General features: G+C 36.0%; 1 protein-coding gene across 1 annotated transcript in view; it reads left to right on the plus strand.

Annotated features, from left to right (window-relative positions):
* The window catches only part of PDE10A (phosphodiesterase 10A), a 168,038-nt gene that overhangs the window by 54,807 nt on the left and 89,167 nt on the right, over positions 1-24,064 (plus strand). The window contains exon 2 of the mRNA XM_030236088.2: positions 18,080-18,208. Coding sequence (XP_030091948.1) covers positions 18,080-18,208 — 129 coding nt within the window. The remainder of the gene's footprint in view (positions 1-18,079; positions 18,209-24,064) is intronic.

The following is a 24,064-nucleotide window of genomic DNA, read 5'->3' on the forward strand; positions in this document are numbered from 1 at the left end:
TGTCTATTTATACAATATAGTTTTAGAAATATCCACAGAATCATTGCAGCATTTCAAACTACATTGATATGGCTGGTCTTATGTCTGCTTTTTGGAGTGAAAAAGCAACAAGTTTTTATACTGGAAAGTGTAAAAACTTGTTGCTGTTCTCGGAGTTTATAGTTGATCTGAAAAATCACTGGGGTCTAAGTATTTCAATTGGTCTGTTTTTTGATAACTGAAAAAGGTGACTTCACATTCAGGACATGGAAACTTTACAACTAGCTCCCACTGAGTTTAACAAAAGTTAATGGCAAAGTTTTGCACGTTTGAAAAAAAGCTTAATTAGATGAGGGTCTTAAAATGCTGGGCTCCTGAATGTAAGCCCCATTGCAAACCACTTAAACCTCTCATATGAGATAGTTGTTTTCATGTAACTGTATCACTGAGTTTTTTTGTCCATACTGATAATTTGATCGGTGTAGAGCCTTCAGGATAGGTTGCTCTGTGTATAGGAATGGGCTAAGAAGAAGAAAATGACCAACAGAAAGCGTTCCTCTCTCTGTTGTCAGCAGCAGCATATCTTTAAATGGATGGAGATAGGTGCTTACAAGCAGCCAACATTTTAGCAGTACAAACTACTTGTCTGGGAATGTGGAAGACAGAGAGTACTTCAGATGATTAAAAGAACCTGACACAAATCACATTTGAAAATGTTTATGCAGAGTTTGTACTGCAAAGCCATTCTGCACACGAGTATTAACACTGTTAGATCTTTTCACAGGAGTTGTAAATAATATACAAGGTTTTCAGGAAGAGACATCAATGGTGAAATATTTATTTGTATGAGTTTATAGCTATAACATTAAGACTAAAATACTGACCTGAGCAAATCTTTAAGTGTCAGGAATATTGTAAGATTTTAAAGCTGTGTGAATTTATAACATATAATGAGGTAGTAATTTGGACTCCTCCAAACTTAAAGGAAATAAAAGTGCAAGAATCATTTCACTTCTCTTTTTCTTTGAAATGATCATAAAATTGATATTTTTGAATGTCTGTGGATTTTATTAATCAATGTTTTTGGTACCTGGGTGTGATATTTAAATAGAAAGAAATTTGTTATTGTAAGCATAACAAAAACTGTATTTATTTTCTTTTAAAGACAGGTCTTTGAAATAACAAGGTAATGACTGTGAGCCCTAAAATACAAGTTTACCCAGTGTTATTTACAGCTTGATAGAGTTCAATTATAAGAAGTGTGGGAGGACAAAAACTTAAGAACTAGTTGTTTTTTATGGCAAGATTCGGGTTGTTTAAGAAGGAGTGACATTAAAGAACATACAAACTTCTACATCACTACTTTTTTTCCTGTCTTCAGAGGCAATCTGTTTTTTCCAAATAAAAGCTGAGGATGTTTTGAAGATTCTACTTCTAACAATCCAGCTATTACTCTGCTCTTAATTTCAGTATCATTGTTCTGAACTAGAAAACAACTTCCAGCATCAAGGCACTGTGACATTGGCTTGTTTTCTTGTGAGTGCATGTGGCGCATCTGTAACTTTTTCTTTTAATTAATTAGTACATTTTTTCTCATGATGCTACTTTAAAGAAACCAAGACATATGAAAGCAAGGTAAAATCAGTGCTGTATTAGGTATAAGAGTAGTGTGTATCTTTTGGTGCTGTTCCTTCACTGTTCTAAATGGGTGGAAAGAAGAATTTCACTTTTCATGACCCAACAAAAATGCCGCTATTCTGGGTGAGGTTTCTCCTCTGAACAAAACAGTCACAGCCATGTTTTAGTGCAATGAATTCAGCTGTTCATCTGCTTCCGGATGCTCCCCAAGGCAAGTTGTGTTATGTGCCTGCTGCCTCATCTCAAGCAGTTCTCTGAAATGGGAACTCTTCCAATTGTTCATTCACTTGCCATAATTTAACCATCACACTGACTACAATATTTCCATTCCTTTGTTCATCTTTAAATGACCATGCAAGTAGGTGTAGTGCTTATGTAATGCATTATAATCATAGCTGTAATATTTCAGCTAATATTTTTGCTTAATAGTGCAGGTATAATAACCTTTATGCATTTTTACAGAATAAACAGATAAATCTATAGAATTCTTAAATGCTATCTTAGTTTGGCAAGTGTAATTATGTATCCTTAGTAGTAGGGAGTAGTTATGGTAGATTTCTATCAATTTAATTAAAGCTCCATCAAGGGAATAGTTGTTCTAGCATGTGTGTGGAATGATTGTACTCTAGATCTTTGTACAGGAACTTTTTGAAGTAGTGTCCTTCTGTGGTGGATTTCTCTTTTTGTGGCTGGTGAAGGGGATCCTTGGATCCTGATAACAAAGTAGTAATATTTTATCTCTGGCTTTGCAATCTTTATTATTGTAACTGTGGAACATCTTTCCAGCATGGGCACTACATTTCTCTTAGGGAAGTGGAAAGCATAAGTCCTTAACTGATACAACAGTTTAGTAGCATTTCCTTCTACATGGTAAAAGCAAAGCCCAGTAAAAATATGTTCATATGGATGTATATGAGTTGTTCTAGGAGATGTACTTAAACCAAAGCAAAACATCCCCTCATTGTTATCACTCATGTATATTGTACAGTAAAATTTCACTGTTTTGGAACCAGAAGTAGTTTTATGAGAAAAAACTTGGATCAGGGTGTACCCCTGCTGCCAGCTGAGTGCTGTGGTCCCTGTGCTGGAATACTGTTGATCATTCTGCTTCTGGCTTCATCACTTCTCAGTATCTGTAACACCTTTGACCTGCTGCAGACGCTTCCCTTCCTCCTTTGCTGCCTCCAGCCAGAGCTCCTCACTGCCTGCTGGCTAAGGCACTCTGCAGGGATTTAAAAGTTGTTGGTTCAAAGAACTTTGGCCATGAAGGGTAAAATAATACACATTTACCTTCTTTGCAGGTGTTCCTGCTACTGGGCAGTTGTATAAAATACCATGTTTGGTAGCTCCTTTTGGCCTGTATTAGCAATATACTGATCACATCCAGAATTACAGACTCTCTTGGCTGTTTAGGCACCCCTTTGCACCCCTCTGGTCACAGAAACAATGACTTTGTACCTTGAAATTATTCGTGCTGTGTTTCTTTGATTTAAAGGAAATTAAGCTATCTCAGAATATGTTGTAGATGCATGCTTTGAGCATGAAGGAAAATGAAGCCCAAATATGTTTTTCCTGAATACTAGAGAAGAAAATGTTTTTCTCAGTTTGAATAACAGGAGATATGCTCATCCCATCTATATGTATTCCCAGATAAATCTCAAGAAGTCTCTTAGCAGATGATCTCTCCCCAAGGTGTGGTGTGGTTTGGTTTTTTTTTGTTTGGTTGGTTGGTTTTTTAATGAAAGCAATCACACACCAGAACCTCATTAAGTTGCTATGTTGTATATGTGACAACTTGAAATAATGAACTGTTGGCCATTAGTGTTTTAAATTATCTTTTAAAGTCAAATACATGACACACCATGTCAGGAGGTAGCAGAATATCACTCTGATAGTTTAGGTTTTCAGCTTTTGCTTAATTTAAGCTTTTCTTATGGAGATTACTTAAATTTCAGCTGATTCTTTCGGATTTTGTCACTCTGTAAAAAGTGTGCGCTATATATATATATATATATATATATATATATATATATATATATATATATTTCATGAACATTTAGAACATAATTTCTGCGGGACAAAGAAAATGCTGGTGAATACAACAGTTTTCTAAAGACAACATTCTGAGTTCTTGTTATCTTCTATTATAAAAACCCCAACAAATCAAATTCCCCCTACCCCCCAAAACTCCACCAAGCTCCAGATATTTCATTCACCTTTTGTAGTAATTTTAAGTCTAGAAAGTATTCTCTATATACTTTAGTTGACATGAGGTTGATACTCATTGCCAGAGCCCTTTAATGTCAAAATAGATTTGATGTTAACAGGAGAACTCCAACAAATAGAATTTGCTAATTTTCTTAACTGTTTCAAAAGCTACCCTTATGCTTTTCCACTTCTATGCTTAACTGCAGAATTCAAGCAACTAAGAATTAATGTTACCTAGCAAGTATTGAACTGTATGGAAAATTATATTCTTCTTCAAATTCTTTATTTAAGAAAATTATTTTTCACATCAGTAAACCCATCGATTTCTCATGTGTTGCATATGATATTTGGGATTTAGTCTTCCAATAAAGTTATTCTTATAGGCAGATTTGGGGTGGTTTTTTATGTTAATCTGTTCTTTTTCTGAAGAAAAGCTGCAAATGTTAATCCAGTTTTATAATATTTTTTTATTTTAAAATTATGTTTTTTATAAACATGTTGACTATAGCTTTAAAACATCTTAATTAAACACATAAGTGCTCAGCGAGGGATGGCTATGCAAAAAAATGGTTTTAAATAACAATTTTGGCTCCACTTTGTCTGTGTCTCTTTGGTGGTATTTCAGATTGACTAGGCAGCCTTCATGGCTTGAAAGGCACTGCTTGATTTCACTGTATTTTTTTCTTTGCCTTACTCTAAGAAAGCTCATGTTACTTGTAATGTATTTTCCTTAGTGGTTTGTCAAATAAATCAATTAGTAAGGTTTAGCTCATTCTAGTGCTCAGTGCTTCTAGTAAGGAAAGTTAAAGAAAGAAGCACATGTCTGCATATTGCATAATAGAGGAATTTTGAGTGGCATAGAGATATGGGCTCTCACCACTCACTTGTAAGTTCTGGAAAATGCAGCTTTGTTGAAATCAAAGTTCAAACATGTTAGCTCTAATAGAAAGATTATGAGGAAATAATTCAGTTTACATTTTTCATAATTCTAAAGAAATTAATAAAAGTTCAAAGTAGTAAAATGAAAAACAAAAATGTCCCCAGTTTTCATATTCCTATAAAGTTATCTTTTTAATACTGGTTACAAGTAAAACCAAATTTCAGAATATTGCAATACTTATGCGTCTTGAGAAATTCTACTTTCCAACTTCTTCTAAGAAACTAATTTCTAATTTGGATATTTGTAAAAAGTACTTGTTTATTGATTCCAAAAAGCATGCTAGCTGATCTTTTCTAGACGTTATGCACTAGCAAATTAGTGTAGCCACATGAATGGCATGCATTCATTCTTCCATGTTTTAGTCTGTAGGCCAGAGGAGGTTATCAATTTTGCTGTGAAGAGATCTCCTTCCCTCAGCCTGGATGGCCTAACCCTGTCCTCATACATGTCACTCTTTCCTGCAGCATGAAGGTTCACACAGGTAGACAGGATACCTTGATTTTGGCAAAAGCGGTCAATTCGTGTTTTGGGTTGGTTTAATTTTTTGTTTCTTTGGTTGGTTTGTTTAGGTTTTTTTCTGGTTAATTTTGTACTAGTTTGGTTAGTCATTCCTTTACCTCTTAATAGTCTTTGTACTCTCTGACCAATGTTCATCCTCACGCCTCTAAAGTTTTCTTCTGCATTTTCTTTGTGTTTCTCCCAGCTTTACTCTGTCCATTTATCCATGGTGATAATGTAGCCATCTATGTAGCCCTGTGACCTTTTCCTGCTCATAATATATGAGTATTTCTTGAGCCTTTGTATCACATGAGGAGAGGACTGTGCCTAAAGAATTTGAGTTGATGCATTTTTAATAACCTTTTGCTTGCCTCTTTGTCCCCCCCGCCCCCAATTAAAAATCCATAGACACTAAAATTTCCCCAGCTGCTTTCATGCTGAGTGTGCTCAACTTACTTATGAAAATATTTGGTGTCTATGGATTTGAAATGCTTGGATTTCTTGCAAGTGCGTAAAGAGTAGATGTGTCACAGTCGCTTAAACAGAAGCATTGCAGGATTGCTTGTTTGCTGGAAAGACGTGCCAGGGACTTGGATGAATTTCACTATCAGGTACATTTTTTAGCTCATGTAGTAATGTGAGCAGTGGCAGCACTATTAAGTCCTCAGAACTGCTATTCACAAAATTACTAAGCCATTAGTCTGTAAAGTAATGTGACAGTGGTAGTAAAGGAGAAAGAGTAATGTACTGGTATTTATTACTGCTTTTTGTCATTGATACCATATCCTTGAGAGACCTCCTGCTGCCATTTTTCTTGCAGTACAACATGGAGTCATTTTTTAGTTATCTTGGGTGCACTGGATTTTCTCCAAATCTTTCATATCACTGTCAGTTTAATTGAATAGTATTAAAATTTATATTCTCCAGCCTACAGAAGTTGCAGTCTTGGAGGCTTTCCCAGAGTGAATATGAAGGACTTTAAAAATGTTGATAGCTACCTATTTGTTAAATATCTTGATTTCATCTAATTTAAATTTTTTGAAGTCCTTATGTGTTCTTCTCCTATTGGATATTTTGTGACACAGTAACTGGCTAACTAGCTAGTAATGGGTTAACTGGCTAGTTTTGGCAGTGGATCAGTCTATTCATATGCTAGGTACATGATTTTTTAGGTATGGCTTTGGGTTTTTTTGGGGGTTTTTTTTGTCATTGTATGATATTGTAAGGGACCTATCATGGGCATTGGATTGGTCAGTGAGCTGGACTGAAATCAGAATCTCAGCTGTCAGTACTGTAATACTTTAAAGGGAAAATTTATGACCAGCCTTGTGCAATGTGCCTCAATTTCATGTGTTATGGTGTCTGTCTTATATTAATGTATTTATAGTTTTAAAGTGTTTTTCTGAATGAAGTCAATGGCCAAGTTCAAGCAGGCTTTGGGAAACCAGGCTGTTACAATGCAGTTGGTAAAAGTGATTCTACCAGAATTTTTTTGTCATTACAAGGACTTTATCATCTTTTTCTGTGAAAAGTTTGTACAAATTGTTAAAGTGAAGGCACAGTGCAGGTTATGCATCCTGTGAATATGAGAATTTTTAAAAACGTTTCCTGAGTCCTGTACAAATACAAGCCCTCAGCTTTCATCTGTCCTCTTTTCCTTCTTCCCTTCAACTCTTCTTCCCTCTTCCCTGTTCCTTTCTCTTTTAGGGATGCTTTTTGGAGGTGAACACATGTTTGTGAGCTACATGTCTCCAAAACAAACAAAAGAGGGTGGGGAGATGATGAAGGGGAGGAGGACAGGGAAAAGATGCAGCTGCTCATTTTTAATTTTTGAAACTAGCCTTGAATTCTTGGCATTTGCTTAAGCTTTATAATAAAAACTAGGGGCATGACTGAAACACTGCGTCTTTGTTCTACTGTGGTTGCCAAAAAGAAATCCTTAAAATAGTAACAAATAGATGATTTGAATTCTTGTCTAAAATAGTATCGATGGAGGATGTTTTGCCAGATGAGATTGCCTCTGTAGAGCATTGCCACAGCAGTGAAAGCTTTTGGAAAATCAGCCAACACCATATGTTGTTTTTTATTCTGTGCTGCCAACATCCAAGTCAGTAGAAGGTATTTTCCTTTATTTCACCTGCCAGGAAGTAGAAATCCCTGTAGCATTTCTCCCTATAAATCTATTGAAGCTGCTCAAGCTGTGTGCCCTCAAAGCAAAGAAGGCCAGCAGCATCCCAGCATTAGGAAGAGCATTGCCAGCAGGTTGAAGGGTGATCCTGCCCATCTACCCAGCCCTGGGGAGACACATCTGGAGTACTGGGCCCAGTTTTGTACTCCCCAGTGCGAGAGACATGTGGACAGAGAAGAGTGAGTCCAGCAAAAGGCCTTAAAGATGATTGGGACTGTACTATTCAGCCTGAAGAAAGACTTGGAGTGGATCTTATCTGTTTGTGTGTATATTATGGAGTGGGAAGTAAAACAAATGGAGCAAGTTCAGGTTCTTCTTGTCTGTTCCCAGCAAGAGGAAAAAAATGCATTGGGTGCAAACTGAAACACGGGGATTCGTACCTGAACACAGAAAAACACCTAAACACTGGTACAGACTGCACAGCGAAGGTGTGGAGTCTCTTTCCATCCTTGGAGATACTCAAAGCTGGCAGACCAGGACCCTGAGAAACCCACTGCAGCTTGAGCAGAGGGTGGCTTTGGTGGCAGTCTCTAGAGGTGCCTGCCATCCTCAGTGAATCCGTAATTCTTGCGTGCCTCTGCTTTGGAGTCTAGCTGAAAATCTGGAGTATGTCAGATCCCACTAAGCAAGTTGTATGCTCTCACATATTTTTCTGAGTGGTAATACTAGTGAAATAATATTATTAACACTATTAGAGAAAAATTTGTGGTTGAAGAACAAAGCTTGAAACAATGTGTGGAATGAGACGTGTTTGGGGCTTTGTTGCACAACCTTTCACATGTTAGTGAGCTCTTGCCCACATAAGTAGTCTCGCTGACGTCAATAAGAATACTCCTGTAAGTGTTCACCAGTGCAAATAAGGGTTGCACAACGTGTCCTTGTCTGTAATGTACAAGTGTATGTAACAGAGTATTTAATTATCACTTCAAACCTCCTTTACTTCAGTAGCATATTCTTTTAAATATCTCAAATTATACTGCTTTTCCTAGGCTATACTTTACTGACATAGAGATATCATTACATCCATCACCATACAATTGAGCAAAGTTAGCATCTCTGAAAATCATCTTTCCTTCTGTTCATTTATACAGCTGAAAAAAAAAAGAGCTGACAGAAAAAAAGAAAATAATTCTCTTCCTTGATAGTGTTTTAAATAAATTGGAGTTTCTAACTTTTTTCTGACAGTTTGATGGAGTCAGTGCTTTACTTTCAGTGCTTAATTAGTCTGATGGTATGCTTTCTATTCCCCACAAAAGAATGAAATAGGTTGGTTTTTTTAAATTTTAAATGTCAATCAAAGTTCAGTTTTGTATAAAGAGGCACCTTGCATCTATATTTTACAGTAATACAAAAAGTAGAGTAAAAAGCAGTTTCAAAGATCAATTATGTGATGCCATCTTTTTGTATTTCAACTGTATTGCTAAAACGTCTGCTCTTTTGTGTAAATGTAGCTCTTTTGGTGGTGTTGAGGGAAGGCTATGATGTATCCTCTAACATTCAAGTGATCAAGCTTCACTCATTTTTTGGATGGTTTTTAGGAGCTTTTATATTTTAGAAGTTCTTTTCTTGTTTTAGCTATTGAAATTTTTGTCGAGGTGCTTGAATTAGGTTAGAGAGTTTTCTAGAACCACTGTAGGAATAGTCGAATATTTGAATATGGATACTTGGAGTTAAATCTCTTTGGAATTGTGAAATGTTGTAAGAATACAGTGTTAAAATTTAGAAAAATGAGTCTGTTCCACTCTGTAAAGAGGATAGGTGTTATTCATTCAGACCAGTGGTACCTTTACGAAGAGTTGATTTGTAATGCTGAAAACTCTTTCAAGATAATTGTTAAAGTAGGAAAGAAAAAAAGAATTAATTGCCAGAAGGTAAAATAAGGAAAATTGATATTGCAATTAAAATATGATTTTAAATTTTTTTATTTCTTTATTTAATAGGTACACCCCTTTTTATACCTATTAGTAACCTAAAGAGACTAATTGGAAACTGGACTGAACTGTTTTACAGCTTAGTCTTTTATTTAAAATCAGATGTCTTTTTTAAACAAATATGTGTACCAGCTCAGCCTTCAATTTGTTAGGCTTCATGTACATCAAACAGATGACACCCTTTGTGTTAATCAATAGGTCAGGATCTTGGCAGCACTTTCTTTAAAGAAATTAACCTGTAAATATCATGGCCAATCTGTAGATCAGATGAGGATAGCACCTTGCAGCCTGCTTCTTGCATCCTTTCTAAAGTTTTCCATTCAACAACTTATCAGACTTGTGCATAGTTATCTTTTAGACTTCAGCATAGCTTTTGATGTTGTCTCTCAAAGGATCCTCCTGGAGAAAATGTCTAGCACATAGCTGGATGACAGTGTTAGGTGATGGATGAGCAACTGGCTCACAGGTCAGGCACAAAGGGTTACAGTGAATGGGGAGATATCAGACTGGGGACCTGTCACTAGGGGGGTTCCACAGGGTGCCATCCTTGGGTCTGTGCTTTTCAACCTCTTCATAAATGAACTGGACACAGGACTTGAAGAAATATTATTCACGTAATATGTGAAATTCATAATTTACACTAATCTGTATATTTTTCTAAGTGTTTTATTTTGCACATGATGTCTAGAAAAGTGCTGGGCTAGCATGGCTTGTTTTTGAAGAGCTTCCTTCCTATGAACCAGATCAAACCTTTCTGGATGTGGCTGCATTATGTTTCTTCTATTAGTACTTTTTAGTGACCAGTTTCTCTGGGTTTTGTACCTTCTCATTTTGTGAGGGATGTTGACTGTGTTTCTCTTTAAGCATCCAAAGACTTTAAGTTTGGAGAGGATTTTAAAAGAATGACAAATCCTAGTCTGTGGTGCTGCAGATAGGGTCCTAGTATCACCAAAGCAGAGACTCTTAGGCGTCCAGCCTTGTTGCTAAGTAGCGTGTTATTTGGCTGTGTGTAGGTGTTATTTCAGAAGAGCCCTGTGCTCTGGGAAACTGTCCTAACATGCCTACTAATCTAAGTGTTCAGATGAAGTGCTCCTTTCAGAAGGAAGAACATTCTCTGTCTCCACTTCAGTGAAATAACAGGAGACTTGGAACAGTCATGTAGTATCCATCAAAGGTTTCATCACAGTGGATCTTGTTTGTGGAATAAGTTAAGGTGCAGTTTATAAACAGGAGTGTGCATTTATATTGGTTAGTATTTTATAAAGCATTTACAAAACTTTATTCACAAAGGTTTGTTTTAAGTAATAAATCAGCAGTAAAACACTGGTAATAAAGGGAATGGGACTACTTTTAAGACAGAAGAGTTCAGTCAAAAAGGGAGCTACTCCAGGATTAGGTGTCAAGTGAGAGGAAGACATTACATCAGGCAGAAGGTATTGCTGGAGCAGACGTAAATCAAGAACTTGGTCCCAACACCTGTTCTCAAGGGAAGAGTGAAGGCATTCTTACTTTGCTTAATCATTAGATTTTAAGTAGTTTATTCTGAAACTGTATATACTCATTTAAGAGATTAATTATGTGCATGTTCTGAGGGACTTTGCATATTTCATAATGAGTTTTTAATGTATTTTAGTATTTATTTAGTCTTTATTAAGATATGCATTACTCTTCAGGTATATTTTGGGCAGGAGCGAAGTACCCTAGCTCTGTATGTTCCACAAGAGAAAGAAAAAGGCAAATAATTATACTGAGATGTTCCTTCTGTATCTATGAATACATTTTAACCTACTTCAGTATAATGCTTTACTTATAATATGTTAATAATTATTTTTATCAGTAACCTTAAGATGATACATAGCTCTCTCCAGCAAATGCTTGAAATTATTTGATTACAATTTGCAAGTCCTAGAGCACGTCTGTAGTCCTTTTGTTAGCTTTTTTGCAGAGTGTTAATTAAATTTCCAAATTTGGTTCCATCATGCACCTGGAAGCAGAATAAAGCTTTTTACAGACCCCTCGGAGTTACTCCAATGTGCTAATGAGAACTGGAGAAAAGCTGCTCTCAAACCAGGAAAGTAAGACAGAGTTTTAAAAAGGCCCATGCATCAACTAATGGATGATACTACAGCATAGCAGCATACATACACGATTATGCCATTCAGACAACTTGAAGTGTGTTTTGAAACCCCATGAAAAATAAATATTCAAACTGAGAATATGTTGACTCCATTAGTCATACATATAATTCCTGGAAGCATTTTAGGACTTTTAGCTCTAGCTAGTGAAAACTGATTTCATCAGGAGTTGTATAAGATTTTTTGCTTTTAAAGTTAATACTGAAGAAGGGCTCAGAGCTGCCAGTACTGTGCAGTTCTTGAGTGTTAGATTTTGGGAGACAAGCAGCTGAGTATCTACAGATGTCTAGGACTCAGGCTTGCAAGATGCTGATAACATCAAAAAAACCACCCTGAAAGTTGGTGGAAACTCAAGGCCTTATGTCCATGCCCTGTTCAGCATCTGGCATGTTCAAGTGCATCCATGGTTTTCTCATCAAAAAAATGGGATTTGAATTACAGGATACAGGATGCAGTGGTTGTTGATATTCTTTCTGTATGAGCACATTCCAATTCTGTTTAGCTGAGCTGGTCTTTATTTTCTCTCTCTAAAACTTCAGCAGTGCTGCTGGCATCCTGGCTGAGATGCCACGTGGCTACTCCTGTCATTTACATGTACACAGATCCTGCAGGTTTACACGGTTACTGGAGGCTCATGTAATTAAACATTCGCCTTTGAATGAAGATTTGAAACAGTTTATAGTAAAATGTCTAATCTGTGAACCAAACATAAACCCTTTTAAAATTCCTAAATCAGCAGTGAGGTGTTTTCAGGTATTGCATTATTGTGGTGCTGCATATGGTGATATGCTGGGGCCTTTTTGGCTTTTGTATTGGGCTTTTTTTAGCAATGCAGGAGGGACTTGGAGAAGGAGGGGCAAAAAAAGTGACTGGAGCTGCTCACAGACAAGCTTGTGAATTGATTTTTTTGAGAAAAGAACAATTAAAGAGGTTTGACCACTCTGATTGCTTCTTGTTAGTGATTATACTTTTTGCCAGACCAGTAATGTCAGGTTTCAGAGGGTTTGGGCACTTGGTCACATTACATTCCTGTGTACTTAAATGGATTAAGATAAAAAGTCTGACTTGAAAAGGATATTTCAAAACTGACTGCGCCTGTGGTTTTGAATCCTGATGCTTTGAACAAAGAAGGGATTGATTTAATGGGATTAATGCTTAATCCAAATGAAGCAATGTACACACATGCCTTGAATGCTTTTGAGAATAACTACAAATATCACTTATAAAGTTCTGTAGAGAAATAGAGAGAGGTGATCTTTGTGAAAGTAAGAGATGGGACAAGACTGCTTTAGATGAAGGAGTACACAAGCAAAGCTGTGCTCAAATTAGGTCTTCTTGATGACTTTCACATATTTCAAGTCTTTTTTCATACAAGTACGATATTTATTTTCAAATGCTGATTTTGAGCAAGCGTGACACTGCTCTTCAGAATTTTTATTTCAGATAAGAAAAAATATTTTCAAATTTGGCATTTTTAGCTACTTTGAGAAATTAGGACTTTGCCTATACTTGCTCTGACTCTGTGGCCCCTCTAATTTCAGGGAAGAATTGCTTATTAAACCAAAAAAGTTAATTAGTGTATTTTTTTTTTTGTTTGAATTACTTTGTTGTTGTTGTTAACAGACGCAACACTGACAGCATTTATAGTTATTTCCTTTTGTGTTTATGAGTAAAAGCCTTCTCAATATGCGAAATCCACCTGGCTTCTTACAATGACCAGTGTACATCCTCAATGTGCTTTCAAATAATTGGGTCCTGTCTAAATGGGAAAAAGGGTTTGGAGGGAAGCAATGACTGCAGTCTTTCAGAGATTAGCTGCTTGAGGATAAAATGCTGACCCTTGGTAAGAATTAGGCTGGCTCATCAGTTTTTACCCCTTCTTTCCTGACTCCCCATGTTCCCCCCAGACTGGGAACCAGACACTTTAGGTGAAAATTAAAATTCTTGCCTAATCATGAGGTTTGATTAAGTTAGTGGTTTTAGAAAAAAGACCAAATATTGCAACGCTAATGAAAAAATTGCAAGAATTGCTAATGACATGTGTGACTCATGTTGCTAAATGGAGCAGATTTTTAAACATAGCTCTAGGCTTCAATTCTTTCAGCTCATTCACAGTCAGTTCTGCTTTATACTGAACTCAGTGAAGCTATTCTCAGAGGAGAGTGCAGTGTGACATGGATTAAGAGTCAGAGAGCAGAGCCATTAATCGATTTAGTACTACACGGGTTATCTAATATCTAAAAAATTTTAAGAATATTTTAGGCAGTATAAAAAGCTGAAGGCAAAAATATGACTGTCTAGTGATTTTTACTGTTTAATTTTTTTTTCTCTAAAGGAAAGCTGTTGAAGACTGGCTCAAAGGCAAGGAATAATTACTGATAATTGCTGTTTGAAGGTTTTTGTTTTATTTTTAAACCCAGTTCTGCTATATCTGAGTTAGTAAACAGTGTGAAGGAGCATTCTTATGTACTGGAATTGGATTTCTGTCTGGAATGTTTCTTGACGTTGCATATTCCAAGCCAGCTAGTGATGTCCTGGGCAGGTCTTGAATGTTGGTCAGGTCAGGGACAATCAGACAATGAACCTCAGCTGAGGCAATTTCTCCTTAGCTTCATTGTTGAAGATCAAGAAAGCTTAATAGTAAGGATGAAGGAGTTATAAACCACAAAAGCAGATGGTATAGCCAAAAAGAACATTTCAAATGGAGATCTACACGACTTAGCTGGGTGTGCTGGTCAGGAAGTGAGTGCTGGGCTGCCCTAAGTGGTGGGCAGCTGGAGCTGTTTCTTTGCCTATGGTTCATTCAGAGGGGAATGAAAAGAGGAAGAGCTAATCTCATATGTGTGTATCCTTCATTTTTTTAATCAAAAATTCAGAACAAATAGTTAATGTGTGCATAAAATACGACAACAGCAAGTTGTGTCAGGTGGCAGCACTGAAATGTGATTTGATAATTTTAAAATAAGAATACAAGAGAGAAAGCTGATATGGTGTGTGTGTTTTTAATTAAACAGGATATATGTATGGAGAGTGAACTCCACTGCATAAATGGAATGAATGGACATCCAAATCAAATGCCAGATTCCTTCTTTAATTCCCAGAGCAATTATTCCAGTCTTTCTGTGCTTTCTACCCTGCCCGGTGGCCAGAGTTCAGCCCTCCTGAGTGATGGTCCCCCTTCTGGTAACAGTCACAGCTCTGTCAGAGGACAGATGGGTTCCAGATACAAGAGGTGGTGCTTTCTGGGGTGCATGAAATGAAGTGAGGGGAGCTTTTGCTAGGGCTGCTTGAGAGGAAGTGTATAGACCAACACAGTTAAGAATGTGTGCACTGCTGCCTTTTGCTTTGCTAGGCTCTGTTGATATATACACTTGATGCTCCACACAAGAAATGATGAACAAGAATGAGAGAAGTCCTTGCATTACTGGAAGTCGTGGGATGTAGTAGTGAGGGGAGAAGTAGAATGAATGTAGAAAAGTTTGCTGCCCCAAATATTTAGGACCAATACCTTAGTAACAGAAAAATTAATAACCAGAATTGGCTTGTGTTATGTATGTTGGTAATTCTGTAAATGGCACCTGATTGGCATGATAAACTTTAGCTTCATGAGTGTGGGTGTGTTATTGTCCTTTTTATTTAAATGTTAATAATCATTGCCTCTAAATATTCAAATAGGGGTTTTTTTGCATTTTTCACAATTAAGGGATTACAATGCTTCAATAGAGAGGTCAAATAAAGAGGTCAATATTATTTAACAAAAATACCTGTACTAGAAGTTTTCAGGAGCATGTGAATGTTCAAGAGGGTGAGTGTGTGAATATTGTTATGCAATAACTTTATTCTAATATGCATCTTACAATCAAGAAGGCTTTCCATATGCCATAAAATAATTGCTTCTGCAAAGCTGTAAAATGCTCTTACATTCATCTTTAAAACACTTTTTAGCTTTAATGCACATAAAACACAAACCATTAAAATTTCTTTGAAAAGGCTTCTATTTCTACATTTTGTGAAGTGACAATGTGTTATTGTTAGTTTTGGTTGAGGAGTTTGTGTGTTTGCAAGGTGTGTTTTTTTGATGCAGCAGAGGAAAAATTGGGAGCTGACCAATAAGTTGGCCTTAATCTATGTAGAAAATAGGTTTAAGTCACTGCTTTTTAACTCTGCAAACAAAGTTGTAAATCTTATTCTTCTTGCTCCCCTCTACAAATCCCCCATTGAGAAAGAACATCTGTACAGATACCTTTAGTGAAATAAAGAAGGGTAATTTAAAGACTGTTTTGGAATTCTTATATCAGCTCCATGAATTACTTTTCTGTATCAGGTTAAAGCAGAGTTTTTAGCTTTAGGTTGCTGAAGTTGCATACTATCTGGATATTAAACTTGAGACCTGTAGACTGAGGTCTTATTTCACATTGACATTTTATTGAATTCTGATGTGTGTTTTACAAAACCCACAACTTATAAAGGTTTGGATCAAGAAAGAAAGGTTATTTTCACTGAAGAAACAAATTGATCTTTTCAGAATTCCAGTTGCTAATTTTACAATCTTTTCAGGTCATAGGTTTTTACTAGAAGCAAAAAACTGTTTCTTTGCAAAAGACAACTTTAAAGTAGCAGACATTTTATGACAAGTCTGTTTTGATCATTTTTCATGAAGAACTTAAAGGGCAGGTAAATTTTGATGACATTTTGATGGTTAAATCTTTAAAACGTGGTACTCTATTGGATGATTCTTAAATTTCCTTTTCAAATTTTCTCACTGTGAATTTAAAAATACTTTTTTAAGGGTCTACATTTTTCTCATTTGAACAGGTTACAGAATTTTATTAATAAGTTTGATTATTTTTTTTTTTTAGAACATGAGGCAATGCCTGAACTGACTTTAAAATTATCTTGTTCATTTTGCACTTGTATGTACTTCATAGCTGCATTATGATCTAACTCTACAAGCTTTCACCTAAGGTTAAGCAAACAATGTAGTGGGGTTTTGCTTGTTTTCACCCTACTTGCTGATTATCTACTTGTCTTACTGATTTATGATATACCTTTTCTTCTTCACTGACAAAAATCAGGATGCTCAATAACCTCTTATTCAAGTGATTCATATATGGGGAATTGTCTCAAGTAGCAATGTTGTTCTTTGAGGTCATGATATCCAGCAGGAGCTGCCACCTCTGGACTAAAAGGAAGGGTGGTTTAAACCAGTTTTGAGCTGTTGGGGTCTGATGTGGGCGAGGGATGTGGTGCAGCTGGTGTGAGGAAGGTGGTGCAGGTGGTTGATGCTCTGCAGATGAGAGCAGTTGGTTTGTCTTCTGATATTGCTTCCTGAAGACTTTCACAGTAAACATTTGTAAGAGATCTTAAATATTGCCATCATTGACTAGCATTCAAATTGCACTGCACCTCTGTTCATCACGTTCTGATACCATGCAAAGCACAAAACAGGAGCATTGATCTCATTGTGTACCATGAATACTCTCTGAAAGAGGTCAGTGTTGTTCAGGGGGAGTTTCTTTTCTGCTGAAACCTGGCTGCTTTCTGTGCAGAATTTACTATTATATTTAAGTATGCAAAACACAAGAGAAGGTGGCTTATTTAGAGTCATTACAGTGGTTGCTGCTCCTCTTCCCCTCATCTCTCATTAGAGTCATCACAGGTGTTGTTACTTCTCTTCCCCTCATATCTCATTAAGGCTTTTGCACTGGGGTGCCTGTTCCCTCTATGATAGCCTGAAGCCAAGTCCCTCAGGATAGACTTTTTTTATTGCTTCTTCCTTTGGGCAGCCTCAGCACTGCTGGGTTCACCTGCCTGTGGCCAGTCGTTTTATTTGGGGGATTTGCAAAGTGCATAATCAGATTATAGTTTTGTGAGTTTGAAAATTTGTTTATGAATGTCAGGGATCTGAGATACTGAATATTTTTTCTTTTTCTGAAATGTTTACTGCAGTTTTCATTATCTTGCAGATATTGTAAATACATTTTATCTGCAATTATTTTCAGTTTTGATAACTAAGTTATTAAAGCAATGGAAGCGTGCCCGTGAAAACAGTTTATAAATCTAAAGTAACTTAAGTAATTCTAATATTTGGAAATTGCATATGATTTTGGTGTTCAATAATAGTTTGTGTTGATTTTGCTGCCATTTACAGTGAGAGCACTGAATTTGGTGCTCTGTGAGACATCCCAGTTCGCCTTCTTCTATCTCCATCTAACCAGTTTCTTTATCAATAAATCATCCTGCATAGCTTGGAAATAATTTTATAGTCACAATCATAGTAATGAATTCCTATCTGGCTATTTCTCCTGGGTAATGTTTATGTGTATGCCTTCAGGAGACTTTTTGCACACAGTATCTTGTGTGGCTACACTTCACTTCTACTATTTTCTACATTGCAATTTATTTTTTGACAGGATATTGCTCTCTCTGTTCTATTTAAATAGTCATATATTCAATCAGTGTGTTAAACAAAGGGATATTGATTCTTGCTGGTCTCCAGGTATTTTCTTCATATGGGAGTGTTCACACCAATAATGTAATCAATTAATGTTCTCTCTTTCAGGCTTAACAGATGAAAAAGTGAAGGCGTATCTTTCTCTTCACCCCCAGGTACTGGATGAGTTTGTGTCAGAAAGTGTAAGTGCAGAAACTGTGGAAAAATGGCTAAAAAGGAAAAATAACAGACAAGAAGGTAAGTGCTTTTTATTTGTGATTAATATTTAGCGTTGAACACCTCAGTTATTTTCAGATTTAAAAAGGGAATCTGGTTTTGGTATAATTAGAATATTGTAATTTTTGTGTTTAGGTTCTACCATTTTTTTGAAGGCAAAATAGGCTAACAATTTTTAAATATTTTAAGCATTTTGATATTTTTATTTTGAAATATACTAGTATTAATATCAGAAGTTTATTTTACCCATTTTGAATTGCAAATACTATCCATCAACCTGCAGCCTCTATTTTGAGAACATTACTTGGTTTTCTTGAATCAAAAATTGGTAAGTTTTGTATTAAAATTATCCAGTATTCCTCAGCAAATTACTGGATGTACCATCTCAAAAGTTCCTACTTGCAACATGTAATTAAGTAAATTATAGATAAGAGTGTTGACATAGACATTATAACTCAGTGTCTTAAATTCTGGAGGTATTTCTTTTGTGTTGCTTTAGGTAAAATACCTTGCTAAATTGACCCAGAAAACTTTGTTTTGAGCCAGCTTGGGTTGACAACAATCATTAATTTTGTAATGATCTTAAATTTTGTGACATTTTCTGCAAGCATAAGATTCATGCAATTCTAATTCAATGATTGATAATGTATCAGGCAAAATGCAAAGGAGGAAATTACCAAGAAGGTTGGGAAAGAAACACTGGTTTTACTCAGTGACTGACTTCTAAGGTGTTTAGGGTTTTAAGTTCTAATGATAATTCTTATTTTAAATAGAGGGGCTATTGTTACTTACTAGAAGATAGTGCTTTCTGTAGAATTATGAAAAAAAAGATGGTGGACGAGGGATTGAAAAGGCTATGTTGAGCCAGATTTTTGGTGGTGATGACTACATATCATCCTAAGGTGGCAATAAATTTTTGTTGGCTTAAAGAGATTACCTAGAAGCAGGACAGAACTATATAGCAATAGATTGTTTACTACTTTCCTTGTAGTTTGCAAACTACAGCACAGCAGGAGGCCTATTGTTATAATCCATAACAGCAACCAGAAAAAACAGATATGAATCAGGGGAATAGGTTGTGACAATGCTTTTTGTAAAAAGATGGTAACTTTTGTGTTACCAAAAATTTTTTTATGAGCTGTGTGCTCATAAAATATTATTTAAAAATAATAATTTTATCTAAAGGGCTTGAAATCACTGTAAGAAATCAGTGTGTTTGAAACACACTTGATAGTGTGGGTTAAGGATCTTTAGGCTAACACCAAATAAATGCTTTGAGAATTTTTAGCGTCAAGAATCATATTTGCTAAGTGGAATTTATTACCAGTTGCTCAAAGTTTTCAAGTTTTGGGGGGAAGGCTATAAATGAAAGATAAATTATTGTGGAAGTCCTCATAAAACTTTTTGTGGAAGTCCTCATAAAACTTTTTGTAGCAACTGCTAAAGTGACTACTGATCATTACCCTAGTTAAGTTTTAATGTGAACAGATACTACAGTGGGATTTCTCTGTTTTTTTCATACACTTTAAAAATTCTATATTATGGCTAATTTTTCCCAGACTTGTATTAAAAGTGTCAAGCAATAGTTATGCTACCATTAGCATTTAGCTTCATTCTCTTATCATCCTACATGTATTTCTGCCTTCTCTGCTACTTCCCTTTTGCTGGCAGTGATCTTTAAGGTGGCTGTAGTTATTACACTAAAGGCAGTCATGCAGCTGGGCCTTCTTTAGTGCTGGATTTTAGATAAAAATAAGCACAACCAGATTTAAAACTACACTTGCCAAGTAAAACAGATTAATTTGAATGCATTTTGTGTATAGAATGAAATGGATACTTATGAGCCTTGTCTGTGATTTTAATGTAGAGATATAAAGTCTACATTTATATGAAATATTTCTGATAGCAGCATATCCTAATCTTTCAGAAAGCAATATTTCAGGAAAGAAATTTGCTAGATGATTTACTCCTTTCATGTTATGTATGTACAAATTCTACTGCCTGAGTAATGGGGGCATTGAGAAACAAGGGGGAGAGGATGGAACTGGTCCTTTTGGTGTCAGCACGGATCTGAAGTGACTGTGCAGCCTAAGTTACTTTACATCAGTAGGGGTATAATTTTCCCTCTATCCCTTTTGCTTCAGTCTAGTCTACTTTACAAATGCTCACATCATGTAATGTGATACAGCTGGAGAAGTAAGCTTTGTTTTTTATGAGGAAGTTGCCAGGCAGGCAAAAGGCTGTTTTGAGGTCTCTGGCTTAGTGTCTGTACTCTGACACGTTGGTGACGCAGAACAGTCATTAACCTATATGCAGAAATTGTGTCCTGCCTGATTTACAGACATCCAGCTGTGTACCCTTCAGCCAGAAGTCAGTGGGCCTGCAGCCAGGGTAGTTTATCTGAATTTCATTAGCATGAACTGAAATGTCTGGTTTATACTTAAATGAAGCAAAATTAATCCGTGACTGAGATTCAATAAATTAATTGCTCTAAATTGTTTGGGGTTTTATTTTAACCTAAATTATTAAAAAGGGAGGAAATCATTAAATATTGCAGTGTTTAAGGTATAAATATATCCCAAAATCTAATGAGTTGAGTTCTCAGTGTGTTAGATCTTGTATAGATTGAAATTGAAAGATTTCGAAATATGGTCATGACAGGCTGATTGTGATGGTGATCTGTCTGGAATTATAAGACATTTTTTTCTTTAACTTATTTATTCCTTTTCCTGGTATATTGGAGAAAAACTGCAAAGGTGGCATTGGAAAGGAATGCTGCTTACGCTGACATTTGGATATTCATTGCAACTTTTTGAACTCTGACTATTTTCTGCTGTTAAATTACATGTTCAGAACTAACCCAGGTCTTGTATTATTGCACACAGAATTTCCAAACAACTCTGTTGGTAATACACAAACACTTCAGTTTAAATTTTTGCTTTCTAGTTCATGGCAGAGTTAATCAGCCAGAAGGAGATCTTTTCTTTTCCAGATGCCTGGATACAGTACTCACAGAACTCATGAGACTTCTTCCATTGTCCTCTTTCATACCATTCAAGCAAAAGTGGCAGATGATTGTAGCCAGAACCATAATATTAGGAAAGCTTTAGACTCTGCTGCTGGATAGAACCTCATCTCCCAACAAATTTCTCAGAAAAATATTTATAAATTCCAACCTTAATTATATTATTTGAAACTTCACTGCCACAACAATAAGAGGCTAAGCGCATTGATTACAAGCCAGATGTGCATCTTTTTCACTGTTGATACTGAATGTTGTAGATATCTTTTCTAATCTTTTTAATTGCCTCTTATAATAAGAAGAAAGGACAAACTGTACTGACACACCATTTCTACATGGAAAGCTGCCTATATTACTTAAGAAACTCATCACTTCCCTTGGCCCTCATGTTCATCACAGTGCATGACCATGTGCTTAATTACTAGAGAATCTGGAAACATTAACAGATTTGTACATTAATTTTTTTCCAGCCAAATTTGCCAACAACATATAAAGCTATGTATAGTGGGAACTTAAGGTGTTTTGTCATTGTTAATACAATTGTTGTTAAGTGATTAATAAATGTAATTTAAAAAAATTAAATGGAAAGTACATGATATGACACTGATTATACCCAGAACTTATCATCTTTTAAGTGTAATTGAATTACTGCATTTCCAGGAACCTGATATTTCATAATCTGTTAAAAAAAATGAATTAGAAATTAGTTGCTTGATATAAGTATGGCATTGCTTTAATGCTTGAACCATAATACGCTGCATCATTGACACAAAATAAAGTTTCACATAAATAAAAGTAAAAAAGGGATTTCTGTTGCTACAGTTTCAGGTTTTTAGATATCAGCATGGTGAGCTTTAAAGTTGGCTACAGTCGTGTAAGAGACAAAGCAGTGAGTTTTTGAGAGGTGTTGATGTGTGGCTCTATTTAGGGAGCAAGTCTGTTCTTAGGTTTTTATTGTTGTGGAATACCAAAGTACATATTTCTGCAATAGATCATAGTTATGCCATTTTTTGTTCTTTGAATTATGTTATTTATTCCTGCTTTTAAAAGGTGGTGTATAGAGGCATGTTATTTGCAATTTGCCTATGATTATTCAATAGGTGAAAGGATGGCTAACATGCATTTCCATAAGCAGGGATAGTGTATATAAAAAGATACATGTAATGCGGATGTGTGTCAGTATGTGTATGCTAAAGAGATGTCAGCTTGCTCCCAGAATTACAAAGAAAAGAATGGAGCCTATTTTTGATTTGTCAGTTTTTGAGGACTGTGCCTTTTTGCCCCGACTGAGCAGAGATACCTGTTCTGTAGTGCAGGGTAGTAGCTGTAGAGCTGTGGGCGAAGGATACCTGGAATCTGGACACTGTCACTGCTGTGATGCTCCACAGCTTGTTCCAATTCTGACTTCTCCCCAAGATAGGCCAGAGGAGCTGATATGGCAGCATGTTAACAACCTCCTTGATTTATAATTAGTGCCTTAATATTTCATTGATGCTGCAGACATGCTGTTTTATTCTGATGCACCCTTGCTGTGCTTATGTTTGCCAGATCCAAGCAGGGCTTCTTATTACCAGACCCTGCTATTTACATATTTTGATGCCTTTCTTGGATTTTATTTTTTTGTTTTTCTCCAAATAAGACAGAAAGGTTGTACCTTCCAATTCCAACTGGAATAATTGCTTGCTGTGTTCTTGGTCTTCATTTAGTGTTTGCCAATGGCCAGTTTGATACAAAATGTTGGTCTAGGTGGTCTTGTTGGTCTGAACCAAGGTAACTTGTGATACTGACAGGTGCTACTTTCCTGGGATAATATCCAGACTGACAAAATTTGTCTCTATTGTCAATGTTTTATCTGAAGAGTTGCAATAGTGTCTGGGGGCTTTACTATGTAGAACCTATTACTCTGTGTATTTGGCACAGTTCTCACTTCCATGGAGGTAAAACTCATTGGTAGACTTTTGTATACCATAGTTTGCAGGTTGCCATTTTTCATGTGTCTAGAAAGTTTATGTTAGTATCAGTATTTCAGAGGCAGACAGGTGGAGGCACTTCTCAGTTCTGTGGTGGAGCTCTACATAGGAATGCCATTTTAGTCCAGATAATGAAAATGGAACACATGTGTCAGAGCTACAGAAAAATTTTGGAGCAGGTGACTTGGGAGACTTGTATTCTGCCGTAGCTTTTAAAAATGGTTTTATTGCTACATCATTTCCTGAAAGACTCAGTATAATTGTTTGAGGTGAAATGGTTTGTTTCCAGTGTGGCCAGTTCACATTTTTTTATTTATTGTTTTCTCTTAATCAATCAGAAGACTATGAGCTTGTAAGTGGGCTCATTTTGGCTGTGAAAATATTGAGAAGGACTTAAGGAAAAAGTTCTCCCTGTTGCATTGTCAGTCTATTTTTTTATTTAGGTTGGTTAGAATAGGATTTTTTTTAAAGTATTGATAGTGCAGAAATACTGAGCAGTGGCCTCTTGGTAGATAATACTGAGTGATGATGAAGTCTTTTGTTCAGTGTGTGTCTCAATGTTGAAGCAGTTGGAATTTTATTCTTTGTTATTTGAATGTTTATCACTAGCAAACTCCAAACAATGCAAAAAATTGTATGGTACATTTTTTCCTTTTAATTTGCTGAACAGTGTGAGAGTTTGTCTGATGTTCTGGGGTTTTTTTTGAGTGGGTCAGGTGAAAGAGGTGATTTTTCTGTTTTTCTGGAGTTCTGCATATTTAGAATTGTTTAGATGGTAAGAGATTTGCAGAAGGTAATCCTTTAATGACGATATGTTTGGTCTTAGGAAGTAGACGTCACTGCTTGGTCTGAGTTCCTCTTGAACTAATTACGTTAATCACATTA

This window comes from Serinus canaria, chromosome 3 (assembly GCF_022539315.1).
Source record: "Serinus canaria isolate serCan28SL12 chromosome 3, serCan2020, whole genome shotgun sequence".
NCBI classification, from domain to species: Eukaryota; Metazoa; Chordata; class Aves; order Passeriformes; family Fringillidae; genus Serinus; species Serinus canaria.